The 23587-nt window shown below is 37.5% G+C and overlaps 3 protein-coding genes across 7 annotated transcripts; 1 reads left to right on the forward strand and 2 right to left on the reverse strand.

Annotated features, from left to right (window-relative positions):
- The first annotated feature begins 1542 nt into the window (after positions 1-1542).
- plp1b (proteolipid protein 1b) lies at positions 1543-7106 on the forward strand. 3 transcript variants are annotated; one of them, XM_043239524.1, is made up of 8 exons: positions 1556-1697; positions 1987-2085; positions 3877-4063; positions 4205-4361; positions 4969-5143; positions 5216-5289; positions 5374-5439; positions 6158-7106. In XM_043239524.1, exons 1-8 carry the CDS (start codon positions 1694-1696, stop codon positions 6230-6232), a joined length of 837 nt encoding a protein of 278 aa, XP_043095459.1. In that variant the 5' UTR covers positions 1556-1693; the 3' UTR covers positions 6233-7106. The 3 variants fall into 3 exon arrangements, with proteins under 3 accessions (XP_043095462.1, XP_043095459.1, XP_043095460.1); XM_043239527.1 differs by lacking the exon at positions 1987-2085 and having other exon boundaries at positions 1543-1697; XM_043239525.1 differs by lacking the exons at positions 1556-1697; positions 1987-2085 and adding an exon at positions 2139-3322.
- Positions 7107-7788: 682 nt separating this feature from the next.
- si:dkey-125i10.3 (zonadhesin) lies at positions 7789-12901 on the reverse strand. The gene is made up of 8 exons (XM_043238869.1): positions 12760-12901; positions 11253-11288; positions 11060-11177; positions 10783-10944; positions 10624-10680; positions 9541-10461; positions 9165-9270; positions 7789-8125 (listed from the first exon to the last, which is right to left on the reverse strand). The coding sequence occupies exons 2-8, from the start codon at positions 11260-11262 to the stop codon at positions 8021-8023; spliced, it is 1479 nt and encodes a 492-aa protein (XP_043094804.1). The 5' UTR covers positions 11263-11288; positions 12760-12901; the 3' UTR covers positions 7789-8020.
- Positions 12902-14665: 1764 nt separating this feature from the next.
- agtr2 (angiotensin II receptor, type 2) lies at positions 14666-21896 on the reverse strand. Of its 3 annotated transcripts, none has more exons than XM_043238871.1 (4): positions 21516-21896; positions 18373-18596; positions 16814-16896; positions 14666-16354 (listed from the first exon to the last, which is right to left on the reverse strand). In XM_043238871.1, exons 3-4 carry the CDS (start codon positions 16856-16858, stop codon positions 15218-15220), a joined length of 1182 nt encoding a protein of 393 aa, XP_043094806.1. In that variant the 5' UTR covers positions 16859-16896; positions 18373-18596; positions 21516-21896; the 3' UTR covers positions 14666-15217. The 3 variants fall into 3 exon arrangements, with proteins under 3 accessions (XP_043094806.1, XP_043094808.1, XP_043094807.1); XM_043238873.1 differs by having other exon boundaries at positions 16825-16896; positions 21516-21813; XM_043238872.1 differs by lacking the exon at positions 16814-16896 and having other exon boundaries at positions 21516-21798.
- Between the last annotated feature and the right edge of the window lie 1691 nt (positions 21897-23587).

A 23587-nucleotide genomic window follows, 5' to 3' on the forward strand; every position in this document is an offset into this window, starting at 1 on the left:
CTATCTTCTTACCTTTGTTTTTTTTCTTCTTCCATACAACTGTGTGTTATTCCAAGTTCAGGTTTGACTGCACTTTTGAAATCATGTTTTTTTGTCCTCAAAAATGACAAAAGCAAAACCATTTCAGTGTTCTTCGCTCTTCATAATGCTTATACATCAGTCAAATATTTTGCTTTAAATCTCCTGACATCAACAGGTTGGGGTAACTTTTGTTGCAGTTGAGGCAACCTCTATAAAAACACAACAAAGTAAATTGCATCGACGTGTATTTATGTACAAAAATTACACTGCAAAAATTTTCCTAGCATTTTGTCTTGTTTTTCAGTGATAAGGAATATCTAAACATTCTTAAATCAAGATATTTAAGAAGCAAAATTAGATTAATTAGATTTGAGGTAGTTTCAAAAAAAAAAAAATATATATATATATATATATATAAAAAGTTATTTGTAAAACAAGACAATATCTAGGTTTGCTCAAGTATCATGATTTATATTTATATTGGAAAAGACAACAAAAATAATGATTGAACTTTTTTTGTTTATTTATTTATTTTATCAAGCGCCCAAAACATATTTAGATTTATTTCAAACCACACATTAGCACTATTGTGTTCATCACTGTAATAGTATTGTGTGTACAAGAGACTGAGAGAATTTGTGTGTATTGTGTGTGTGTTACAGAATGAGTGAATTGTCTGTGTGTTCCTATTTCTGACACAACTGTAGTATTGTATTGAATGTCCCAATCTGACTCTAAAGGTCACAGCTAGCTCACTGCTTCAAAATGTGTGTTTGTGTATGTGTGTGTGTGTGTGTGTGTGTGTGTGTACTTGTACTACTACCTTTGTGAGAACCAGTTAAGGTTCAGCCATTAAAGTGAGAGGATTTGGGCAAGTTGATACTATCTCTCACCCCTGTAAAAGGCTGTTTGAGGGTTAAGACTTGGTTTTAGGGTCAAGGTTGTAATTAAGTTTAGGTTTAAGTTAAAATTAGGGTTAGGCACTTAAGTTTTAATAGTTGAGGTTAACATAAGAATTTGTGTGTGTTTGTGTGTGTGTGTGTGTGTGTGTGTGTGTGTCTGTGTGTGTACCAACGTAATCATGGTTTGGGGACCAATTTGTACCCAGAAGTGAAATCTGACAAAAACCTAATTTGTAAAAATGGTATTAAAAACTCTTTCATTCTGCAAATGCAGAACGTTTTCTGTTAGACATGAATTATTTATAAATGCTAACAATTATTTATAATATTATTTATAAGTGCAACAGTTGCATTTTTTTTAACATGCTGTATGCAGAAAAACTATAAGTAAAATGAATGACCGCATTAATATAGCTAAGTAAACATGTTTGTATAAGAATGTTTATATAGAATCCCCCAGAAGTGCATTCTAATAGCAATTGTGCACAAACATTTTGTCCAGTGTGCTCATGTTTATAATAAACATTTAGGGTTCATTGCACTGAAACACACACAAACACACTTACTCTTTATTTATCATGGCAGTGAAAGAGGGGCGCTGCGTCTTTAAGATCTGCCCCTGTGTGTGTGTGTGTTTGTGAGAGAGAGCAGAGGGGTTTGTTTATTGTTCCAGGGACAAAAGCGTGAGTGAGAATCATAAAAGCATCGAAGGAGATTAAACTACACGGCACATCAGAGAGACAGAGCGTGATACGCACACACATACTCACATGGGTAAGTCTACCTGAACTCACCTGGACCCATTTTAACCACTGCTATGATGTTCATTATTTTAGAAGTATGCACATATTTATGGACAGAATTTTAATTGGTTGGTGTGTCTGTGATTTGCATGTGATACAAATTGTTAGACAAATGCATTTTTAATAATTCTTTTTTGTATGATGTGTGTGAGATGCCATCTGGTTGGTCAGAAGCTTAGAAGTATCACTTCTGCATATGTGATGGAGATGCATTAAATGGATCCTTATTAATTAAAAGGTTGTTTTGATTGATTAACCAGCTGGCTCCGGTTTTGATTGGCTAAGACAGTTGCTACGACGCCTCAGAGGTGTGGATGAGAAGACCAGTAACCTCAGGAGACTCCAGGAGGTCACATCAGGTCTTTAGGTCAAATATTTTCTTCTCTGAAGGGGACTCTTGTGCAGCCCCTGTGCCAGTTCGAAATGGGCAAATATTTAATGCAGTCGCATTAAGGATTCATATGTATGTATGCATTCTCTTTTTCTTTTGGATAACAACTTTTCAGCCCTTTTCAGAGTCACATCTTCTGTTTGAACTGTAACAGCATATTGTCTGCTCAAAACAAGGTATTATCCAATCAAAAATCTTAACTTAATCTGTCATTTTTATACTCTCATGTTGTTTCAAACCTGTATACGTTTATTTCTTTCTGCAAAACACAAAGAAAAACTGGTATCCAAAGGATATTGGACCACACTGAAATTCGTTACGCAGGCGAATAAAAAAAAATCATCTGTTTTAACAAACATAAAAATAGATATCTTCTTTTGTGTTCCACCCATGAAAGTCCTAGAGATTTGGAACAACACGAGGGTGAGTAAATGATGACAGCATGTTCGTTTTTGAGTAAATATCCCTTTAATAAAGTATGGAAGCTTGGAGAATGGATGGACCTGAAAGCATTTCCGTATTCTCAAACAGAAGATGAAAGTTAGGTTCAGGTTATGAAAGTGTATGTTTTACATAGCCGTCAGATTATTGTGAGCGACAGGCTTGTTGAGAAGAAAACAGTTTAAAAAGAGTGTAAAAGACTGGTTGACCTGCCATGATCCCAATTGTAACCCCGGTGGTGTCAGTATGTGTCTGTCTGTGCCGCTATGAGTGGAAACGCAATGACGTACTCCACTGCTGAGGCCTGTGAGTGTGTGTGTGTGTATTTTGTTTGTTCACAATGATAGTTGTTGTTGTTAAAACAAAAGCCATTATGACTATCACAAGTGCTTCTTTTTCTGACCACAAAACCTCAAACACACATGAAAACGCACGCACCCCTCCCCCAAATCTCACCCTGACACCAGGCTACTCAGGAGAGAGAGAGAGAGAGAGAGCGAGGGAGGGAAAGAAGGAGAGAAAGAAGCGAGGGAGGGAGAGGAGCAGCTTAAGCGATGCATTTTTTCTTCCTTGAGGTGGACAGTGGAGTGTATCTGAAGAAAGAAAGAGAAATTACTTCCTTCAGTTTAGACATCACTGCAGCAGAGGACAGAAATCTCTCTGGAGTGAGTGGACAAGCGTCTGCGCGGCTCTCTCCTGGCGTGGGTTCGACTCAGCAGTGTCGATGTTTCCAGTGAAACAGCCGTGGTTGTGTAAAGCGCTAGGTGACCTGAGATGCATCATCTTCTCTCACAGACTGGAGACCGCAGAACTCCATAACTGAGCCTTCTGGGGCTTATCGTTTGTTTGGCTTCTTTTGGTTAAGTTGCTTAAAAAACAAGTTTTTTGCCTTTTATCGATGCAGTTGTTTTACCTGTAGGTGTATATTGATCTCTTCTGCTTCCTTCCTAACTTTTTTACTTCGGGTTTTTTGTCATTTTTGTGGTTCGGGGTTTCGAACGGGCTTTGTGGTTGCCTGCGTTCACTTTGTCTGTATTTAGCTTATTTATTTGTGATCCCGACAATTTACAAGCGTGCGTGTGTGCATCAGATGCACTTGTGCGTGCATGTGTTTTTGCGCGTGAGTGTCCTTGATTAACCACAGGCCAACTAACTCTCAGAGGTGTTTGAATGCTCATTTTGAGGTCATCGTGTGATTTTATAGTTGAGTATGAGTGCACTTGTGTATTGGTAGTGTAGTGTGTGTGTGTATAAATGTGTGTGTGTATTGTGTGTGCTGCATGTGCAGTTGGTGTGTTGATCTATTACTCACCTACAGGTTGCTATGACTGCTGCATCCGCTGCCTGGGCGCCGTGCCCTACACCAGCCTGCTGGCCACCCTGCTCTGCTACACCGGTGTGGCGCTCTTCTGCGGGGGAGGGCATGAGGCGCTCACTCACACACGCACACTCGTAGAGCTCTACTTCGCAAGGGACGTTCAGGACTTCATAGTGCTGGCAGACTTGTGAGTTATTGCCCCTTTTTGGTGATAGGTACAGAATGGTACATAATGTGGGAGCAGAATTGCTTTTTCATAAATCGGTCTTCTTTTATAGGCTATGATTTGAATGTCTGCATGTTATTTATTGTGCATTTTGTGTTTCAGTATAAAATATTTCCAGTATGTGATCTACGGTCTGGCCTCCTTCTTTTTCCTCTATGGATTGTTGCTTTTGGCTGAAGGTTTTTACACCACCAGTGCAGTAAAGCAGACGTTTGGAGAATTCAGGAGCACCAAGTTTGGGCGCTGCCTCAGCCTGACTGTGAGTGTGTGTGTGTGTGTGTGTGTGTGTGTACTTGTTGCTGCATTGTGCAGCAAGGATAGTAAAACCTGATTTTTTACATTGTCGGTTCACATGAGGGGAAAAAAGTTTTTAAATTGTGGATATTAATATTAATAGCTAAAAATATTAATAGTACCAGTGTACAGGTTATAAAGAGTAGGTTTAGAGGACAAAAAATATTGTTTTATCAGTATAAGTGTAATAGAAGTCTATGGAAAGTCTTCAAAATTCAAAGAAAGAAATGTGTGTGTGTGTGTGTGTGTGTGTGTGTTAGATTCTGAATTTTGTGGTCACTGATCCTTTTGCATCTGTCTTGATAATAAAATATTAGGATATGGAAAAGTTGTGAATCATTTAAAAAAAAAAACTGTAAAATACTTTTTCTAAATAATTTGTATTAAAGTAAATTCAATAGACCTTAGTTCTAAAACAAAGTAAATGTGTAATCTGTAAATGTGATCTTTATTAAATGATTTTCATTTAATACTAATTCCATCAGCTGTATATATATCAAGTTTTCCTTCCTTTCTTCAGTGTCCATGCCTGTTATATTGCACTGATCTAATTAGCTGTTTCTCTCATCCAGTTCATAATCCTGACATACGTGCTCGCCGTGATCTGGCTGGTTGTCTTTGGCTTCACAGCCATTCCCGTGCTCTTCTTCATTAATATGCAAAGCTCCTGTCACAAAATCAACATTTTGTCGGAAACCACCTTGTTCAACCAGCAAGCAAGGGTCTGCATGGACGCACGCATGTATGGTAGGTCTGCACTCTTCATCTGTATATGCTTGCGTGTGCTTCCAATCACGATGTCTGTGTCGTTCTGTATAGGGTTTCTTCCCTGGAATGCTGTGCCGGGGGTTGTTTGTGGAAATACACTGGCAAGCATCTGCAAAACACCAGAGGTTAGAAACATTGGACACAATCACATTCTCAGAGTTCAAAAAGTGTGTAAATCACGCCACTTATATCCCTTTTTATGTTTGCAGTTCTATGTGACCTATGACCTTTACATCTGTGCATTTGCTGGAGCCGGAATCACTCTTCTTGCCCTGGTTAGTGATCTAAGTTATAGGTATCCTTCTTCAAGAGGCTTACTGCTTTGTATTCTGAAAAGCAGTAGGTTCACCTCAGCAATCTTTATTTGAATGATGTTAATGATTTAAATGTGTAAATGTGATTTTATTTATATTTATATTTATTATATAACGTCCACGTCCAATGTGTATTCAAATTCACTCCAATTTTATTTGCATTAAATTGTTTGAAGAGCATGAAGTTAATAACGGAAGTACAGCTGGGGAATGTTTAGTTTACAATCAGTAACTGACCTCTCTGCTACTGACAGATCCCCAGTGTCTCTACTCCCTTTTCCTGTATATTTAGCAGCAATCATTTCTCAGGCTTTATCTAAAGTCAACCACCAGGGGCAACCAATCTTCTTAATGTGTGAAAAGTGTACTATATGTAACAATGTAAATAATAACATTTCTTTCTGCTATTTTTTTAAATGTGCTCGTGCTAATTTAATGACAAAACTGCATTAAAATGTTTTTAAGAATCCAGTCCTGAATTTTTCAGTTATGCAATACTATACTATAAAAGGAACTGTGTTGCTCCAAGGGTATTGTTCTTCTAAAATATAAGTGCTCTTCGCTGCTTTGAACAACACAGTAAATAAATAATGATGTGCTATTGCTGGAATTTCATTCCTCGCCTGATGTTTATAGTAAAGTCTCAAAAGGATATAAACACTTCCTTCTCTTTTCCTAGTTTGTTTATGTGGTTGCCACCACCTACAACTACGCTATTCTGAGGTTCCTCGGAAGGAAGGGACTCCGTTGCTAGGTTCGGTGTTGCTAGGCCCGCTTTCCTGTCGCCCGTGGCTGCAGTTTGAGTGATGTCATCACTGTGGCTGTTGAGGAAACGCAAAAGAGCTCCATGAAGCCCCTGCAGAGTTCTGTCATACACACAAACCACTGGTTTCATGAGACAAATTAGTACAAACTACACTAAGGTAGACTTACCAATGAAAATACAACAATTCATTGAGTCACTAAATGTAAAACCACAAACTACTGTACAGTGGATCTCTGGAGGAGTGGAATCTAGCTTCTGTATTTCTTCATTTGTCTCCTCTCTCTCTCTCTCTGTCTTTGCTGCACACATTATTATATACTCTCATGGCCATTTATTCATTTTAATGATTGTATTCATTGTGCTTTGTGGACTTATTAATTGCGGTTTGCCAGGATTTTAGCCTCTCTTGTCTCTCTTTCACACATTCCATCTTTTTAAGAGAGTTTGAGTGTGTTGTTTCCTCAGTCAGATGTGGGTGTTTTATTCTGTGTGACACACATGGAAAAACAGCGCTGTAGCGAGCAGCTTTCTTTGTGTCAATTTGAATTCAGTATTTACAGACATTCTTAGTGTCACCTTCTGTTTGATGATATGTTTGTGGGTGTACTTGTATATTTTTGACTAACTGTGGCAATATGCTGAACCTGATCAATGATGGTGCTCGATCCAAGAAACTAATGTTTTTTTTTAAATTGTTCACTCACTAGCACACTTCCGTAAACTGAAATGTATTTCTACAGTAAGATGGATAACTGTAAATGATTAATAAAACATGCAGAATTCTGACTAAAGTGTATTTACATAAACTGTGTGTTGACGTCATTGAAACTCATGCAATAAAAAGTAATTTCCTTTAATGAAAGCTGTTGATCAGTGTTGTCAATTTGTCTACAGACATTTAAGCAGGATATAGTAAAAGAAGTTCACTTCCAGAGTGAAATTTCCTTACAATGATACTCATCCCCATGTCATCCAAGATGTTGGTCTTTCTTTCTTTCTTCAGTAACAAATAATAATTTTTTTCTGATTTATTTTTATTTTCATTTAACATTTTTTTGGGGGGAAATGCATATTTTTTAATCACAAATACTTGTTTTTAAACGTGTTACGTGCATCTATGACTTCATTGAGTAATCATGTTGAAAAATTCATGCAAGTCTCTTTGATTAAAAAGCTTGACCTCATTTTCTCCTCCAACTTCAAAATCATCCAGCATCATTGTTTAACCTTTTTGAGCATGTGTGGTAAAATAGTATATAAATTTGTAATTTTCTTGACCAATTGTTTAACTAGATAAGACTCTCATTCCTCAGCTGGGATCGTGTAGAGCACTTTGAAGCAACTCTGAAAACCTTCAACCTGTTGGTCCCCATTAAAGTCCACTATATGGAGAAAAATCCTGGAATGTTTTCCTCAAAAACTTTTACTTCTTTTTGCCTGAAAACATGAACATCTTTGATGATTAGGAGTAAGTTATCAGAAAATTTTCATTGTGAAAATTTTTATTTGAAATAATTGTTGGAAGAACACAAGGAATGCATTGATCAGAAAGAGAGAAATACTTTATTAAACCCAATGGGGAATTTTGTCAGTTTATAGGAAGACATGCGCACACAGCATGACCATTTTCTGAAAAAATGAACCTACGACAGCAGTTCCTCTACTGATAAAGACTATTTTTTTTAATTAGCGCTGAATCACAGCAAACTTGCTCGTAGATGTGCTTGGGTGTCATGGTGGTAAGTTATAGTGGAGTAGCTGCTGTAGGATGAGTCATCAGAGCTGGAAGATTTGATCAAAGCATTTCTCGCAGAGGATTTTCCCAGCACAGTGGTACATAGATGAAGAGAGATCACCCAGAGGACTGCTGCAACCATTACACTAAAACACACACAGAGACACAGCTTTACTCATCACACTGCAGCACATCCTAATTCTCAAAGAAAACGTTTCAAGAACATAAAACAGAGTCGGGAGGTCAGTCGTAAAGTTCATTTTGGACATTGCTTTCATAGGCATTTTTTCCCCAACTGCTATAAACATGCGTCTCTTGATATTTTCTTCTAGACTACTGAAAAGGTCAGATACACAAGTAAAATATTGAGGTTACAACAGACCCTGTCTCTGAAATAAAAGAGGATAAAACCAGCATTGACTCATTTGATTTATTTTTGTTAAAGCATATTAGCATGTGTACATTCATTAAAAAAATAGTGTGTGTACTGTGTATATTTATTATGTATATATGTATGAATGCACACATTAATAAGTACATTAAAGAAAAATATGTATATATAATATTAATTATATATACAAGTAAATTTCTCAAAATACTATATGAATGTGTATTTATTTATATATAGATAATATACACAGTACACACACACATATATTATAAATAAAATAAATAAAAACTTTTTCATGTTTAATGTGATTAATCACAATTAATTTTAATACCACTAAAAAAGCCAGATTTATTGTTATTATTCTATTGATTTTTGAGTATGATGATATTTTGCAGAATGTTGGTATCCAAACATAGCCATTGAATTCCATACTATTTTTTTCCACACTATGGAAACAGTGGGCTGCCAACAGCTGTTTGGTTGCCAGCATTCTTCAAAATGTCTTTTGTGCTCAGCTGAAGAAACCGCTTGAGGGCAAGTAAATGATGACACAACTTTCATTGCAAGTATAAAAAAAACAAAAAAGGAAAACATTATATAACAAATGTCATGGGCTTCTGTAGGTTTCAATGCTCCCATTAAATTGGTTTTTGACCTTGTAAACACCTGTGATCGGATCACCAAAACCCTTGATACCAGGCAGAAATATAAGATAATGCTCAGATGAAGGTTGAAGTGTGAAACACTGACTTGTGAGCCTGAGTACAGAGGAGGAAAAGATTTAAAAAGTAAACCTTAAAACAATCCGGATGGCAGCAAATGGCAGGAATGTTGATGGAGATTTTCACATTTCCATCTATGGGCAGCTTGCAGAAGGAACACATGGTTTTACCTTTGACTCTGCAAAGAGAGACACACACAAATGATTTTCTTAAATTACTAATACCAGTAAACTTTGCTAAATGTTTTACAAATATAAATGGTTTTATTAAACAGACAGGTCACATTTAAGTTTCTGTGTGTTTGCATAACTCAATTTAGTTAATAACTATCCTTATAATATTAACATTTATAATAGTGTTAATATTTTCTGGGTCTTTAAATTACATATTTTCATGTTAGATTGCTACAAAAATTAATTAAAGCAAATGTATCTTATAAGCAACTTACTTCAATTCAGCTTGACTGTTCAGTCTGTGGTTCTCCTCCAGGGCTGTCACACGGGGTTCTTCGATCAGTTCTGTAGTTGATCTAGTTGATGACTCTGTAGCTGGTGCATGTGCCATTGACACGTGTTCAACTGTATCATTTTCTTTATTCTCTGTCAGTGTACCTGAAGGCTTTGCTGGGTTCTGATCTGTCGAAGCTCCATCTACAGGTGTCTTCCTTGTTCCCTCTACAGGAGTCTCTGAGTGTGTTTTCACTGATTCCTCTGCAGGGCTCTCCACTATGTTCTTTACAGGAACATATGTAGGTGTCTTCAAAGGTTCCTCTACAGGTTTAACTTTATCCACTACATACATTTTAGGAGTGTAAGCATGCCTCTTCAATGGTTCTTCAACAGGTTTCTCCACTATGTTTGATTTAGGAGCATCTGCATGCATCTTCAGTGGTCCCTCTACAGGTTTCTCCACTATGTCTGTTTTAGGAATGTCTGCATGTGTCTTCAGTGGTACCTCTACAGGTTTAACTATAGGTTTCTCCACTACATCCAATTTAGGAGTGTCCGCATGCATCTTCAATGGCTCCTCTGTAGGTTTCTCCACTTTGTCTGTTTTAGGAGCATCTGCATGTGTCTTCAGTGGCACCTCTACAGGTTTAACTATAGGTTTCTCCACTACATCCAATTTAAGAGTGTCTGCATGCATCTTCAATGGCTCCTCTGTAGGTTTCTTCACTTTGTCTGTTTTAGGAGCATCTGCATGTGTCTTCAATGCTTCCTCTGCAGGTATGGTGTTTGGTTTTTCCAATACGTCCTTTACAGAAGTATCTGCTGGTGTCTGCAGTGGTTGCTCTGTGGCTTTGACCATGGATGTCTTCACTGCTTTCTGTACATGTGCTCCCCTTGAGTCCTCGAGGACAGGATGTGCACTGGAACACATTCAGAATAAATCATCTGATTGTCCTTAATGAAATATTAAACATAGATATTGCAGTTCAGAATTTTAAGAAATTTCTGCTTCAGCTGTTCTGATGTGCATGAGGAAATGAAAGGATAAAAGGCTTTATTCAATTCAAAGAAATGTACCAAACCTTTTAGCCACACTGGACCCACTCTTGACTGGTTTGTTTTCTGTTGAGTTCAGTCGCCTAAGGGAGAATAGATGGCTGAAGTTATTAAATGGAAGCATACTGAATGCAGAAACAGTGAATACTGGAATCACACACAAGGAAAATAAGTAAAGCTCTCACTCAAACTTCTTTAAGGCTGACATGACATTAGAGCTTTGAGGAGGTGTAGATGAGTCCAAGCTGGAGGAGGCGGCAGCACTCTCTGAACATAGCACGGTGGAGGAAGAGGCCAAACTGCTCTCAGGTGATGACACATTTGTAGGTTTTAACTTTATTGGTTTACTGTTATAGAGTAAAAAGTGAAATTAATTGAGAGTTCATGTGAACATGAGAAAGGCCATGGCTGGTTGATACTACCACTCTCAGCCAGTAGATGACAGTGGAAAGCTGCATTTACCATGCTTTTACGTCTGATTCTGTGTCGTGAACATCTTGAGATTTGTTAATCCAGCTTCCATCTTGTTTCAAATGCTTTCGAACCTTTGTCGCCTGGAATACGGCTTCTCTGTTAACAGCTATCACAGAAAACCACTGGTTAGATTGTATTTTGTATACAAATGTATATTTTATGTGTGTGTGCGTGTTTATACCACTGGACATGGCAAGATCCTCTTCTTCTGTCAGGTCTATATTAGAAATAAATGAAAGTTGAAGTCAGACATACAGTGGTGGCCAAAAACCAACGGAAAAATTGTCAGTTGCCATCTTTTCCTGTAGTGTCAAATAAATGAAATATCAATTTACATTTCCAAGTAATCATTTTAATATTAATTGTTATAATCCAATTAGATTTTTTATTTTTATTTAATTTTTTTATGTGTACAATATATTTTTGACATTCATTTTATCTGAGCCAGTTGTTCAACATTGTTGCAGATTTGATATAATCTTAGAGCAGGTTCAGACAGACACAAACTACTACTTAAATGTAGTAGATGATACCTGCACATACTGTAGAAAATAAAAAATAAAAATGCAGCACAGCCACATTTTTTTCTCAGCATGTGTGTTATCTAGCAAGCAATCTAGAACAGAAACTCCAGTGCTGACATTAAAATATGCTGTGATTTTTTTTTTTCGGCATTCTCTTTTTCATGTACTGTTTGGAATTGTACTAGACATAGTGATTGCATTGTGTTGGGATGCATTAGTCCTGTAGCACTTAAGTGGTAAAGGCGTAAATAGTTAAAAATAAAATGAGCTGGAGACTTTCAGGACAATGGCAAAGAGGAAGAACAGGTCACAAAACAGCAACACAAACACAAGAGTGATGAGAAAACTGTATGATCTTGAGTGCTTGTGGAACGCTTCTGTTTTCTCATGCACATGCTTCAGAGAGCTAATTATATGATATCACAGTGATATGGAGCTGTATATTCCCACATTTCCTTCACTGGTGTCTGGCTTTTAGTGCCAGCAATCTAAGATGATCTGTTCTGTTTACATATCCTTGAATAATCTTCTTGCATGCATTGTAAGAGTTTCATTCAAACTACAATGTCATAGAAACGCTTTAGCCTGACTGAAATCATATCAGACCAGTTTTTGTGATACCATGATGAATGTCTCTCACCTTGGCATTGTTTGCATGCATCAAAAACAGCTGTGATGATAAATAATTAATTGTCTCAGGTACATTATTGATGAAAACTTGTGTGCAAAAGTACACAAGTAAAATTTCAGATTCAGACTATATTAGTGAGGATATTTTCTTTTTTGTTTTAGCTAGTATACTCATGAAAGCCATGTCCTCCTTAAACATTCCAGGATCAAAAAGCACAACATCACACACGTATCGTTTCTAACATAATGGCAGGATGTCCTCCTCACTTCCCAGAATAGTGAAATCATCTTCATTGCTTGTTTTGTTAAATTGTCATTGATCACAGTTAGAGGAAGAACCCCTGCTACGTAATCCAAACATGAACAAATACAGATGAGTTAAACCCAGACCTTAAGAGTTAAATCAGACATCACAAACGCAATCGATTTGACAAGTTTAAGACATGTTTCAGAAATGTCTGTGAGGAGGACATTTACAAAACGGCCAGTGCATTTTTTTGCTAGAGTGTGTACTATAAAGCAAGAGGTTCTTACCTGCGTGTGGAAATCAGTGCAGTATAGTCTGTGAGAGTGATTTAAAACTAGCCAGACTGCAACCACTACATATGAACACACAGACACCACCTACACCTCCCTCCACCCCAACAAAAGACAGACACAACTAAACATAGCTCGCCTTCAATCAACTTTCAATTTGTTTCCTTGATGTAAGATAGTAATGACTGTGTTCATATTTGTGTGTATGCGAGGTCTTTGTCTGCAGTGCAGCTGACAGTATGAGTGTGCAGGAACACTGTGTTCTGTTCTGCTGTTGAAACAATGGCAAAGTGAGACAAAGTGAGACACCAAAGACCCTCTGATCATTTAGGTTTTACAGACTGTCATAGGAACAAGGTTCATCTATGTGCGCAGATGTACACTACAGTATGCTATATGAATTGGCTGGAACAGAATACCTGCAGGAATAAATTTGCTAATAATTTTCAGCAAACACAATGCCATATCAATACAAGAGTTTTAGTTTTTATTTGCCATGCTATTTATGCACACTTTCATGAGATCGAGCTGATGGAACTTTGATCTTAGAAAAACCTGAAACCTTTGCATCAACAGACCTCCGGTATGCTGAGATGCTGAGATTTTAGCCTTAAGTGTGTCAAAAATACTTGGACTTAATAATAAGTGTGATTCACAAAGGTTCTTAAGTTCTTAAGGTTCTTAAGGTCTTGCTAGAGGTAACAAGATGGCAGCAAAGAGGAGATGCCACATACTTTCCAATAATGATACTGTATGTATTGGAGTTATATGATGATATGGAGTAAAATGGTACAAACTTCTCTTGATTTCTCATCAAAAGATATACATATATACATATATGGTCCCTATATAATGGTTAGATTCTTAACCATTATGCAACAACCACCCTGGCTGCTTTATCAAGATTTTTCATAGTTCAAAAACATCCTCCCCCTGAATGCTTCATCAACTGAAAAGGTCCAAAAACTGGTTCTTGTTTCTGTAAAAAAACCAAAAAAAAAAAAGAATTGTAATAAGTATTGACAGAAGAGAACACTGATGTCTGATAATTTCTTAAGACTGGAGGCTTAGATGAGAACTTGCATCATTGGAGCAAATGACAAGCATTTGATTGAAGACAACAACAGGATTCTTGAAATGCAAACGTGAGAAAAAACATTACCGAGACTGTTTGCAGCAACTATGCCTACAGGGAATAATGGACAAACATGAAAAATATGTACTACACTTGTACAACTACAACTACTGCTAAACCTCTCAGACGTTTTAGAGACAGATGCTAAGCAGGTTCTTCCAGATTTCTGGAAGAACTGAAGAAGGGCTATTGCTGTTTAAGTACATAACTGCAGATGGTGTTTAAAAGAGTTTGAGATGACCTTACATGACTTGAAAGGTGTGTTGATCTACATCTGTAGTGTATGCTAGCTCACGGTCTGTAATGCAGACTATCAAGACAGCAGCCCTCAACAAAGAAAGATGCAAATTCCAATAACAGCTGACATGATGATGTTGTTGTTTACAGGAACATTAAGAGCTTGGAGCATGCAGAATGTTAATGTGAAATGAAAATTAGGACAAATGATGTCGTCCAACTGATGGGCCATCATATGCTGTGAACTAAAGTTTTTTTTATAGTAATTATTAACTATTAGTTAGATGTCTGCAAATGCAGACTGAGAATAAAGTACTCTAGAGTACATTAATGCACAAAGTAACAGATTTATGAAAATAATGAGTTAACATAAAATAATGAATGTTAACTAGACATTCTAACGGATATTTCCATTTTAAAAGTACACCTTTTGCAGTCAGAAGTTCATAGTTTCAGATGGCAGTTTTTGATTACAGACAGACAGATAGATAGACAGACATTGTCAGATAGATTGAAAACAGTAAAGTTGTATACTTGCAAACATCATTTATTGATGATGCTCCTTTATCATAGAACTATAATTCAATTTACAATGATTTTTAACAGCTCATGTTACATTGTATATTACAGCTTTGTGACTTTGTATATTACAGTTTATAGTTTTAGTCTGTCTGGCAGCTTTCAGGCATATGAAAGACATGATTAACACTAACATTTGAGTGTTATTTACTCTGATATTACCAATAATCCAAATATTAAGACGTTTTATCTTATTTATTTCTTATCTATGATTTGTGCAGAAAATCAGCAAATTCCTCATCCTGTATAAAGTCTGATCAAAGAATAATATGTGGACTATATTTCTACACATTGTTATGTAACCAAATGTTGTTTATAGATGCTGGCGCTATTCACAATCATTGCGTAATTAGAAGCAAGGCACAGTGACACAACCCCAATTATAGCAACCAACAACAATCATAACTGATCATCTCAAACAGATAGCAGTCCATGGAAAAGCACTTGGCATGGTCTTCTGCATTATAATAATAGTATGTAAAGGTGTAGATTGATCAGATTCCACTAAGGGCTGTTCTGCTGCTCAAGAATCTCCATAGGCACGGTTTCTTTGAGGTCACTCAGTTTCCTGGAGAAGGAAGATAGTCTCGTGCTGATGGAATCCCTTTTCTGCGTCAGCATGTCCCCGTAAAACTGCCACAGCTTCTCTCGGAAGTGATTTCCCACAAAACAGTACAGGAAGGGGTTTATGGCAGAGTTGGAAAAGCCGAGGCACAGGAAGAACGGGAGCAGTTTATGGATCGCTTGAAGCACCCAGCAATCCCACTCCACAACCAGCTCCCCCAGAGCCCCGAGGAACGCCAGAACGTGAAACGGAAACCAGCAAAAGAAAAACGCCAGCACCACAGCTACCACCATACGCAACACGTGGACCAGTCGGGTGGAGTCCGGCTCCAGGTAGTTCGGGGTGGCCAGAAGGTTTACGGCGATTCGGCCGTAGCAGGTTGCAATGACAACAAATGGCAAGAAGAATCCCAGAGTGTTCTTCCCAAGAGTTAACCAGGTTTGCCAGTTGGCGCTGGGGAAATTAATGACACATGCCGTAATGTTGTTACTGGGGAAAGTGTGTATGTCACGAAACACAACTGTCGGCAATGTCGTCAAAGCCGCCACGACCCAAATGATGCCGCTGACACATCTGGCCTGATTTATGCTCCGGCTGCTCTGAGAGTGCAATGGGTGGACGATGGCATGATATCGATCCACGCTCATACACGTGATGAAAAATATACTAGCGTAGACGTTTATAGTTACCAGACCTCCACACAGCTTGCACATGACCTTTCCAAAAACCCAGTTGTAATCCAGCGAATAGTAAACAGCCCAGAATGGCAAAGAGCTCAGGAACAGCAAGTCCGACATGGCTAGATTCATCAGATACGTGTTGGCTACCGTCCTTCGGCCTGAACTGTGATTTAGCACGCACACCACCAGCATGTTACCAAGAAAACCTAGCAGGAAAATTAGGCTGTACAAAGTTGGGATCACTTTCTTCTGGTACTGCGAGGCTGAGGTGGATATGTAGTCGCAAGAGTTCGTCGTGTTTTGGTGCAACGAAGACACAGTGGGTGCAGTCAAGTTAAAGGTGGATTCTGTTTCCATGGCGTTGATTATGCAGGATGGTTCAGGAATGAGAAAGTTCTGAAATGAGAAAAAAAAAGCACAAAGTGTTTTATGCGGTTGATAGGGCAAATTCTCGTGTGAAGCAGGAATGAAGAAACATGTTATTGTAGCATTGGGCTAAAATGCAAAATCATCCATCATGCTCCATTTATCTTTAACCTTCACTTAAAACTTCTCGATCCCCTCAAGTAGGATAATACAAGATTGTGAAACTCCTGAAAGTTAAGTGGAGAAAAAAATAATAAAATGGCTATAAATCACAGGCTAAATTTCACAGGTTGCCAGAAAAAATAAAAATTGACAAAATAAAAGTGAGGAAAAAAACTTGAGTGAGCTGAAGAGGTCTGCGTGACTATGCAAAACATGTTCAAACCCTCCACGGACACTTTGGATCTTATTAAAGGAACCCGTCCCACGGTTGTGGACAGCCTTATTGTCTGTCTATTACGAGCCATAAAACAGAGAACAAAATCTCACAGCATGCTGACCGTCGACAGTCCACTGGGACTGCTGTTGCAGCATCCTCTCCTCTACGTCTTGTCAGTGTGAGAAAGAGAAATCTGTGAGAGAGAAACGTGAGAAAGCATGTGTGTGTGCGTGTAACCATAGCTCTTCTGAGTTTAGGTCCAGCGCAGATGTGTTTTATAGCTCTCTGCAGGCTGCGCACAATACATCTGGTTACTGTTAGCATAGGCGGGGGGCACACGAAGATATTGGATTGAAAGGGAAATCAGTTGTGGTGTTTGGGGGATTCAGTCCTGCTCCCCAATAGTGTACTGTATATAACACAAAGTAGCAGGCCAAGCATACTTTTCATATTTTTGCAATGAGCTTAGGTAATGTATGCATAATTGAGCAACACAAACACAAAGGTCCTGAAACAAATATCACGATCAGACTAAGCCGAATCCTCTAGCAAATGGCAACATATTTAGCAATTTGTAGTTAAAGTTAATGGTAATTATTATTTATAAAATGTAAAAACAAAATAACTGGCAAACCGCAGTTTTTAGGAATCATGTAACGTTTCGAGAATTAATTAATTATCACTTTTAAGTAGCATATGCATATTACTAGCATAATGGATGTTTATTAGCACTTTAAAAAGAACATATTAATGCCTTGTTTTGTATGACCATATTTTAAACTCCTTAATCCTGCCCCAATTAACTTTTTACTAACTTTTAATAATTAGCAAATTAAGTGTTTGAGGAAAAAATGTTAGTTAATAGTAAGAATTGAAAAAGTGAAGAAGTGTTACTATGTTGAATATATTAGGAATCTGCTTACTCTGCCTGTGTCTGCAATGTGGAAAAGCTTCTCATCAATTGTAACTGTCATGGTAATTCATTTATTAAGATTAACTCTGAGCCATAAATAATGTTCACAGCTGTTGAAAATGATCTCAGTCATATTTCAAATGTTGCACATTCTTAATCAGAATGGTACGCCTGTCAAGTTAACAAACTGTTCTGTTTAAGTCATTGGAAAAGCTTGTAGTTATCTAATGAGAAAGTAAGTATTTTTCAGAGACATATAACCACTGAAACTATCTAAACTATTTCCTTCCCATTTGATTCATATTGCATGTCCTAATGCTTTTGGTGAGACAGCAAAGTTTAAAATTAATCAAAGTTATCCTGCTCTCTTGAAAAAAAACAAAACATTTAAATTCATAATTCTATCTACAGTCAGCTAACTGTCCGGAAGTGCTTATGTAAGTAAAATGAGATACAATCTGGCTTTCTAATTTCTAATACAGTAATAGACAGTAAAGTATAGACAGCAAGAACAATGCTTTACACTGCACCAACATTCTTTTTGATAGTTTTTAGGTTTTATTACTGAAAAAAAATGTATTACAATAAAAGTTTGAACACTTAGCTAATGCACCCCATTACTAACATATCTCCTTAAACATTACACAGCTTTGCTTTTAATTTCATACAGGCACCTTAAGACGTTAACTTAATAAATCTCATCATGATTATGTTTTTTTTTAAAACAAGACCACAACACTTCGTAGCTCAGCATACCTTTCAGTTTCCTGTGAAAAAGTCTTCGGTCTCTTCGAGGTGTCACTAAACCCCTGGCGCACGTTTCACGCTGAAAACCGAGCCAAAGAAAGCTTGCTTAACCCCCAGCAGACTTTTCCATTTTGGAAGTGGAGACAATTCTCTGCATGTGTAAGTATATGAGGGAGTAAACAGCCAACCAGATGTAGGATTTGCTACAATATTTTTACGTCCACATTTGTCCACTGGGAAAAGGAGGGTGGAGAGAGAGAGAGAGAGAGAGAGAGAGAGAGAGAGAGAGAGAGAGAGGGAGGGAGAGAGAGAGTACTTTTCCTTTTAGTAAATGCCTTCGTTCATTTTAAACGCATCTGACCAGAAATGCATCTCACCAAAGTGAGTGAGAGAGAGAAAGCCAGGAGGAAGGATCCAGCATTACACACACATACTTAATGACCTGACAAATTAAAGACAGATGTACTACAGTAGTGTATTGTATTTATATGTGCTGCAGTGACATTTTATCATCTCTCTCAGCGAATTTTCATGCCAATGTTTGTGCATCTATCTTTTCATCCTAATGTAAATTTCCTGCATTCCTTCTAAATAAGTGCTGCTGGTCTCACAAGACTTTTTTTGGGTTCTGCCTGAACCTGCCTGAACCTGCCTTTCTGTATGAATCGTGCCCTCTATCAAACATAGAGTGTGAAACCAGATAAGCTTCTTAAAACACAGGAAATTGAGAGACGTCAGAGGCTCCCCGTTCGCTCCTCTCTGTAGTTACCGCGGCGACGACCCAACGAGTGACCCCCACAGGGGTCACGGGCAGATGTGTTCCAACAATTTCACAACAGGGCAGATAATGATGTCTCAAATGAGCGGGGATAAGATAACCATAACCAAAATTTGTCCAATTACGGATGACATTACCCAGAAGCGTGCGTTTGTTTACAAATCGGTGCGTCCGATTTTCATCCAAACAACTGGAGGGACAGAACATACTGTTTTTCTGATTGCTTTTGAGTTTCATGGTGGCTGTCAGAACCATTGCCTGTAAAAATTTTTTAATAAAACTTTGATCAACGGAAAACAATGTTGCAACAAAGGGTTTTTGGTGGGGTTGCATGTTTAGAGCTAGTGTGTCTCCTATAATCTGCTGGCTCAGATTCATCCTCCGGTTTGAAGAAAAACTAGGCAGCGACTGATTGGAAAAGGACCGTGGAATGCTGCTGCTGACAGTAAACTCCAGCTGAGTTGATTCGTTTGGTATGGACATGCTGAGCTATAACTTAACGCGATTGGCGACTGAAGGGGGCACGGTGTACAGCTGTAGCTACTTAAAATTGCCACATTTAACAGCAAATGTATAACTCATGTAACTGACATCACTTCCTTCTGCCATCAGTTAAAGGAGAGAGAGAGATAGAGTTGACAAATCTTTATTATTCAGTCACACAAATCTAAGACAAAGTAAGGAACATGAGAAATTCTTAATGAACACTAAACAGAGTTTAGCCGACATGCTGTTAGCCACATGTTAGCAATGATTACTTCAGAACAAGAGCTGTAAACGACTTTGGGCAAACTGAGTAAAATGCACAAAATTTTATTTTTAATGTGACCATTGTTCACAAATGTTATACAGAGAAGAATCTGATGGACTATTCTGCATTTCTTTTTGTTTGGCAAATCGTTTTCAGAAGCTATTTTAATTAACTTTAAGAATTTTTTAAAAATAATTCAATTGATGCAGTACTATTTGTTTTGTTTGTATAAACTTTTATTAGTTTCTTATGGCCAAGCTAATTTCTTTTGCTAGGTTGTCCTCGCTGTATGTTCATTTAAGGCGGTTCTCAGTTTTTTGTTGATCACAGCAGACGAGTACATCACAAAGAAACTCAATTTACTTTGATCAGTTTTATTATGTGGGTTCAGTTTGTGTTTCAGTGTGGTCTTGTCTGATTACTGTTGGTTTACATGGTTATTCTGGTCTCAGGTTTTAGTCTGTTATTCTGGACAGTGGCCATGTTCACACAGAAACAGAATATGGTTGTTACTATTGTAGGGAAAGTTACTTTTACAGTTGCTAACAAGCGTTTACCAATACTTAAAATGAACAGCAACACAACAACATCACACAATTAGCCAAATAGTACATTTTCTGGCCAAAACCATATTTTGTTAAATAAATACAAACTCTTCATTTTAAAATGCTGAGTATCTTTTTCTACATATACTAACTCTGTCAACAGAAAGAAAAAAAAAAAAAAAAAACAGCAAACTCGATTCCAAATTAAGAAATTCAGTCAAAACCTAGTTTTCTATCCAACAAACATATAGTCAATCATAGCACATAAACTGACAAAATTCTAAAACTGAATGAGTCATTACTTTATAAAAACGTACAATAAAAAAATTGGGTCTTCTATGCAAAAAATTAAGTTGGAACCTGGATTGAAATTGCTTTCCAGTGGATGAGGGTTGGATATGGATGGAAGCTAATGCCAGTCATCAACAAAAAAATCCAACATTCATGTCTTTCGGTTACTATGGGAGCTTGTTTCCACCACATAAAAACAGTAATAGTGACCTTTTTAATCTCACAATTCAGACATCTGTTATTGAAATTGGAAGTTTGCGTCTTGCAATTCAGAGTTGCGAAATACTGTAAATTCACAATTGCAAGAAAAACAGTCAGAATTCTAAGAGAAAGTCACAATAACCTTTTACTCTTTATATTCCATGGCAAAAATACGCTTTCATAGGTTTTACACGTGTACAAATAAAAATAAAAAACTACACAGCACAACAAAATCCTCTCCCCTAATTTTTCTTCTCCCTTCTTCCAGGCATTCTCTTTCTCTCTTTCTGTATCCACAAAACCATTTCAAAAATGTCTTTTTTTTTACTCTATGTTGGTGATGAAAAGTGTGTCAACACCTGACTGTTCCATCAACTGAGACAGAAAACGCATTATTCCTAAATATTTTTGTGATTTGTTACCATGGTTTTATTATGGGGTAAACTTGTGTAACAAGAACATTTAAGCATTTTAGTAACGTGTTAATTGACATGTAGAGTTCTTAAAATGTGACTAGAGATTGCAATAAAGGATTTTAGCCATAGAAGAAAATTTTTAAAAGTAATGAATTACAATATTGCGTTACTCCTTAAAACTGGTCTGTCGGTAAGCCCCTCCCCTCGAACGCAAATGAGCCAGTGGCAGTCGAGTATCAGTTGCATAGAGAGTGGAACTCGGACATCTGTAGGTTTCGGAGCCATAGAGAAACATAAGCTTGCATTGTTTTATAGTCCCGAAATGTCAGCCAAACTGCGACAGTGATCGAAGTAATATCAAATATGGCGACGTCCATAAAACTCAAAGTCTTATCGGTTTCTGACAGTCCAATTTAGGCGTGAGTTCTTTCTTCAAATCTTCATTGGGGCGGAGCGTTTGCGTGCACAGAACAAAAAAAATTGACGGGATAAAACACGCAACTTATTTCTCCTTTACTGCAGGTTACCGAAAACTCCCAGAGCGGCTCCCTCACGCACAAGTCGTCCAGTCCTGTTCAGCTCACACAGCTCGTGCTCTGAGAACGTGGTTGAGTCCTGAAAATGTACACGAGTTCAGAGTGTGGTGGTTACAACCGTAAATAACCGAACTGTGTGTGAACGTAACCATTTTAAGGACTCAAATACAGGACTGACGACCGTGGTTCTGCTGCGGTGTGAACGTGGCCTCTAGAACGAGCTCAGTCATCACTATCACATGGCTCTATGGGTTTTGTTCGCCTGCTCTAATTTTTTTTTGTTTATATGATACACTGACACATTATGATTTCATTTTTTCCACATGTCAAGGCTTATGGTATAACTTGCTGGACTGCACATAGAGCCTGTAACACTGACCTCAGTCTCGTTGTGTTGATCGGTTTTGTTTTAAAAACTTCTAAAAACACTACATTTGAGGACTGCAAAATGACACGTACACATTACATTGAGCTGAGAAAGAGCAGTTTCTCAGGCCATTAAAATCCCTGTGCTAAACACTCATAAAATGGACATTACATATGCAGCATAACTGGGAAATGTCAGCTCAATTTGATGAGCCAGTGGAGTTTATTGAATGTGACAGCATCCTGGCTCAAAGGAATGAGCAATGGCTTTTAATCTGTTGTACATAACATGTACATGAAAACTTTTTTTGGCATACACTACCTAAAAATTGTGACTCTCACATATGAACAATCAAATAACTTATTTCAGTAATCCTTTATTTCAGGGGCCCTTAACTAGTTGCTTATTAGCATGCATATTACTTGATTAGCCATTTATTAGTAAGCACATATTAATGCCTTATTCTACATGACCTTATTCTACATCCCTAATCCTATTCAATATCTAAATTTAACAACCTCCTTACTAACTTTTAATAAGCAAGAAATTAGTAATTTACTGAGGGAAAAGTTGTACAGTGTTATCCTAATTTCTACATTTATCAGAAATCCATAATATATGTTTACACTTTCACATAACAAAAAGTCAACATAAAAATAACCAAACGACTGCAGTCTAAGAGCTAAAAATAATTTCGAAATAAATTATTAAAGTAATGATTACGAGACATTCGTAATCCAATGAAATCTCAAAAATAAATACAGATAACAGAGACCGCAAGAAATGAAGAGAGGGTCTGGGAATATACAGGATATTTACGTCCGGAAAAAAACACTCAAAACCCCAAGCTGTGTTTTTCTCTGATGGACAATGAAATGTCTGTGCGTGAGAACATTTAGAGCTAATATACGACCGCTCTGTTTTGTTTAGTCATACAGCACTATATGAGACGTGTAAAAGCCCTCTAGCAAATTGTACCATGGCACAACGTGATTTCATGATTTAGCACAGCCAGCTCATAAAAGTGGCTTGTCCAACGTGTCTACTAAAAAAAATAAAAAATAAAAAATAAATAAAAAAAACAAACAATACATAAAGTCCTGAACACATTCTGTTCCCTGTCAAATGGCATCAGCGTCTCTCCCCAATGACTGACAGAACAACTCAAAGGAGAAAGGAAGAGAGAAGGGAGGAAGAGGAAGGGTCACAGAGGGAACAGGATGCTGGTTTGGGGGAGAGTCTGAGGGGATAAATTAGGAATCAGCTTCAATGTACAGAGAGAATGAGTCACAAAAATACCACCATCCCAGGATCAGGGCTCACCCTCAGCACGCTAATA

The sequence above is a fragment of the Puntigrus tetrazona genome, chromosome 5, assembly GCF_018831695.1.
Source record: "Puntigrus tetrazona isolate hp1 chromosome 5, ASM1883169v1, whole genome shotgun sequence".
In the NCBI taxonomy this organism is placed as follows: domain Eukaryota; kingdom Metazoa; phylum Chordata; class Actinopteri; order Cypriniformes; family Cyprinidae; genus Puntigrus; species Puntigrus tetrazona.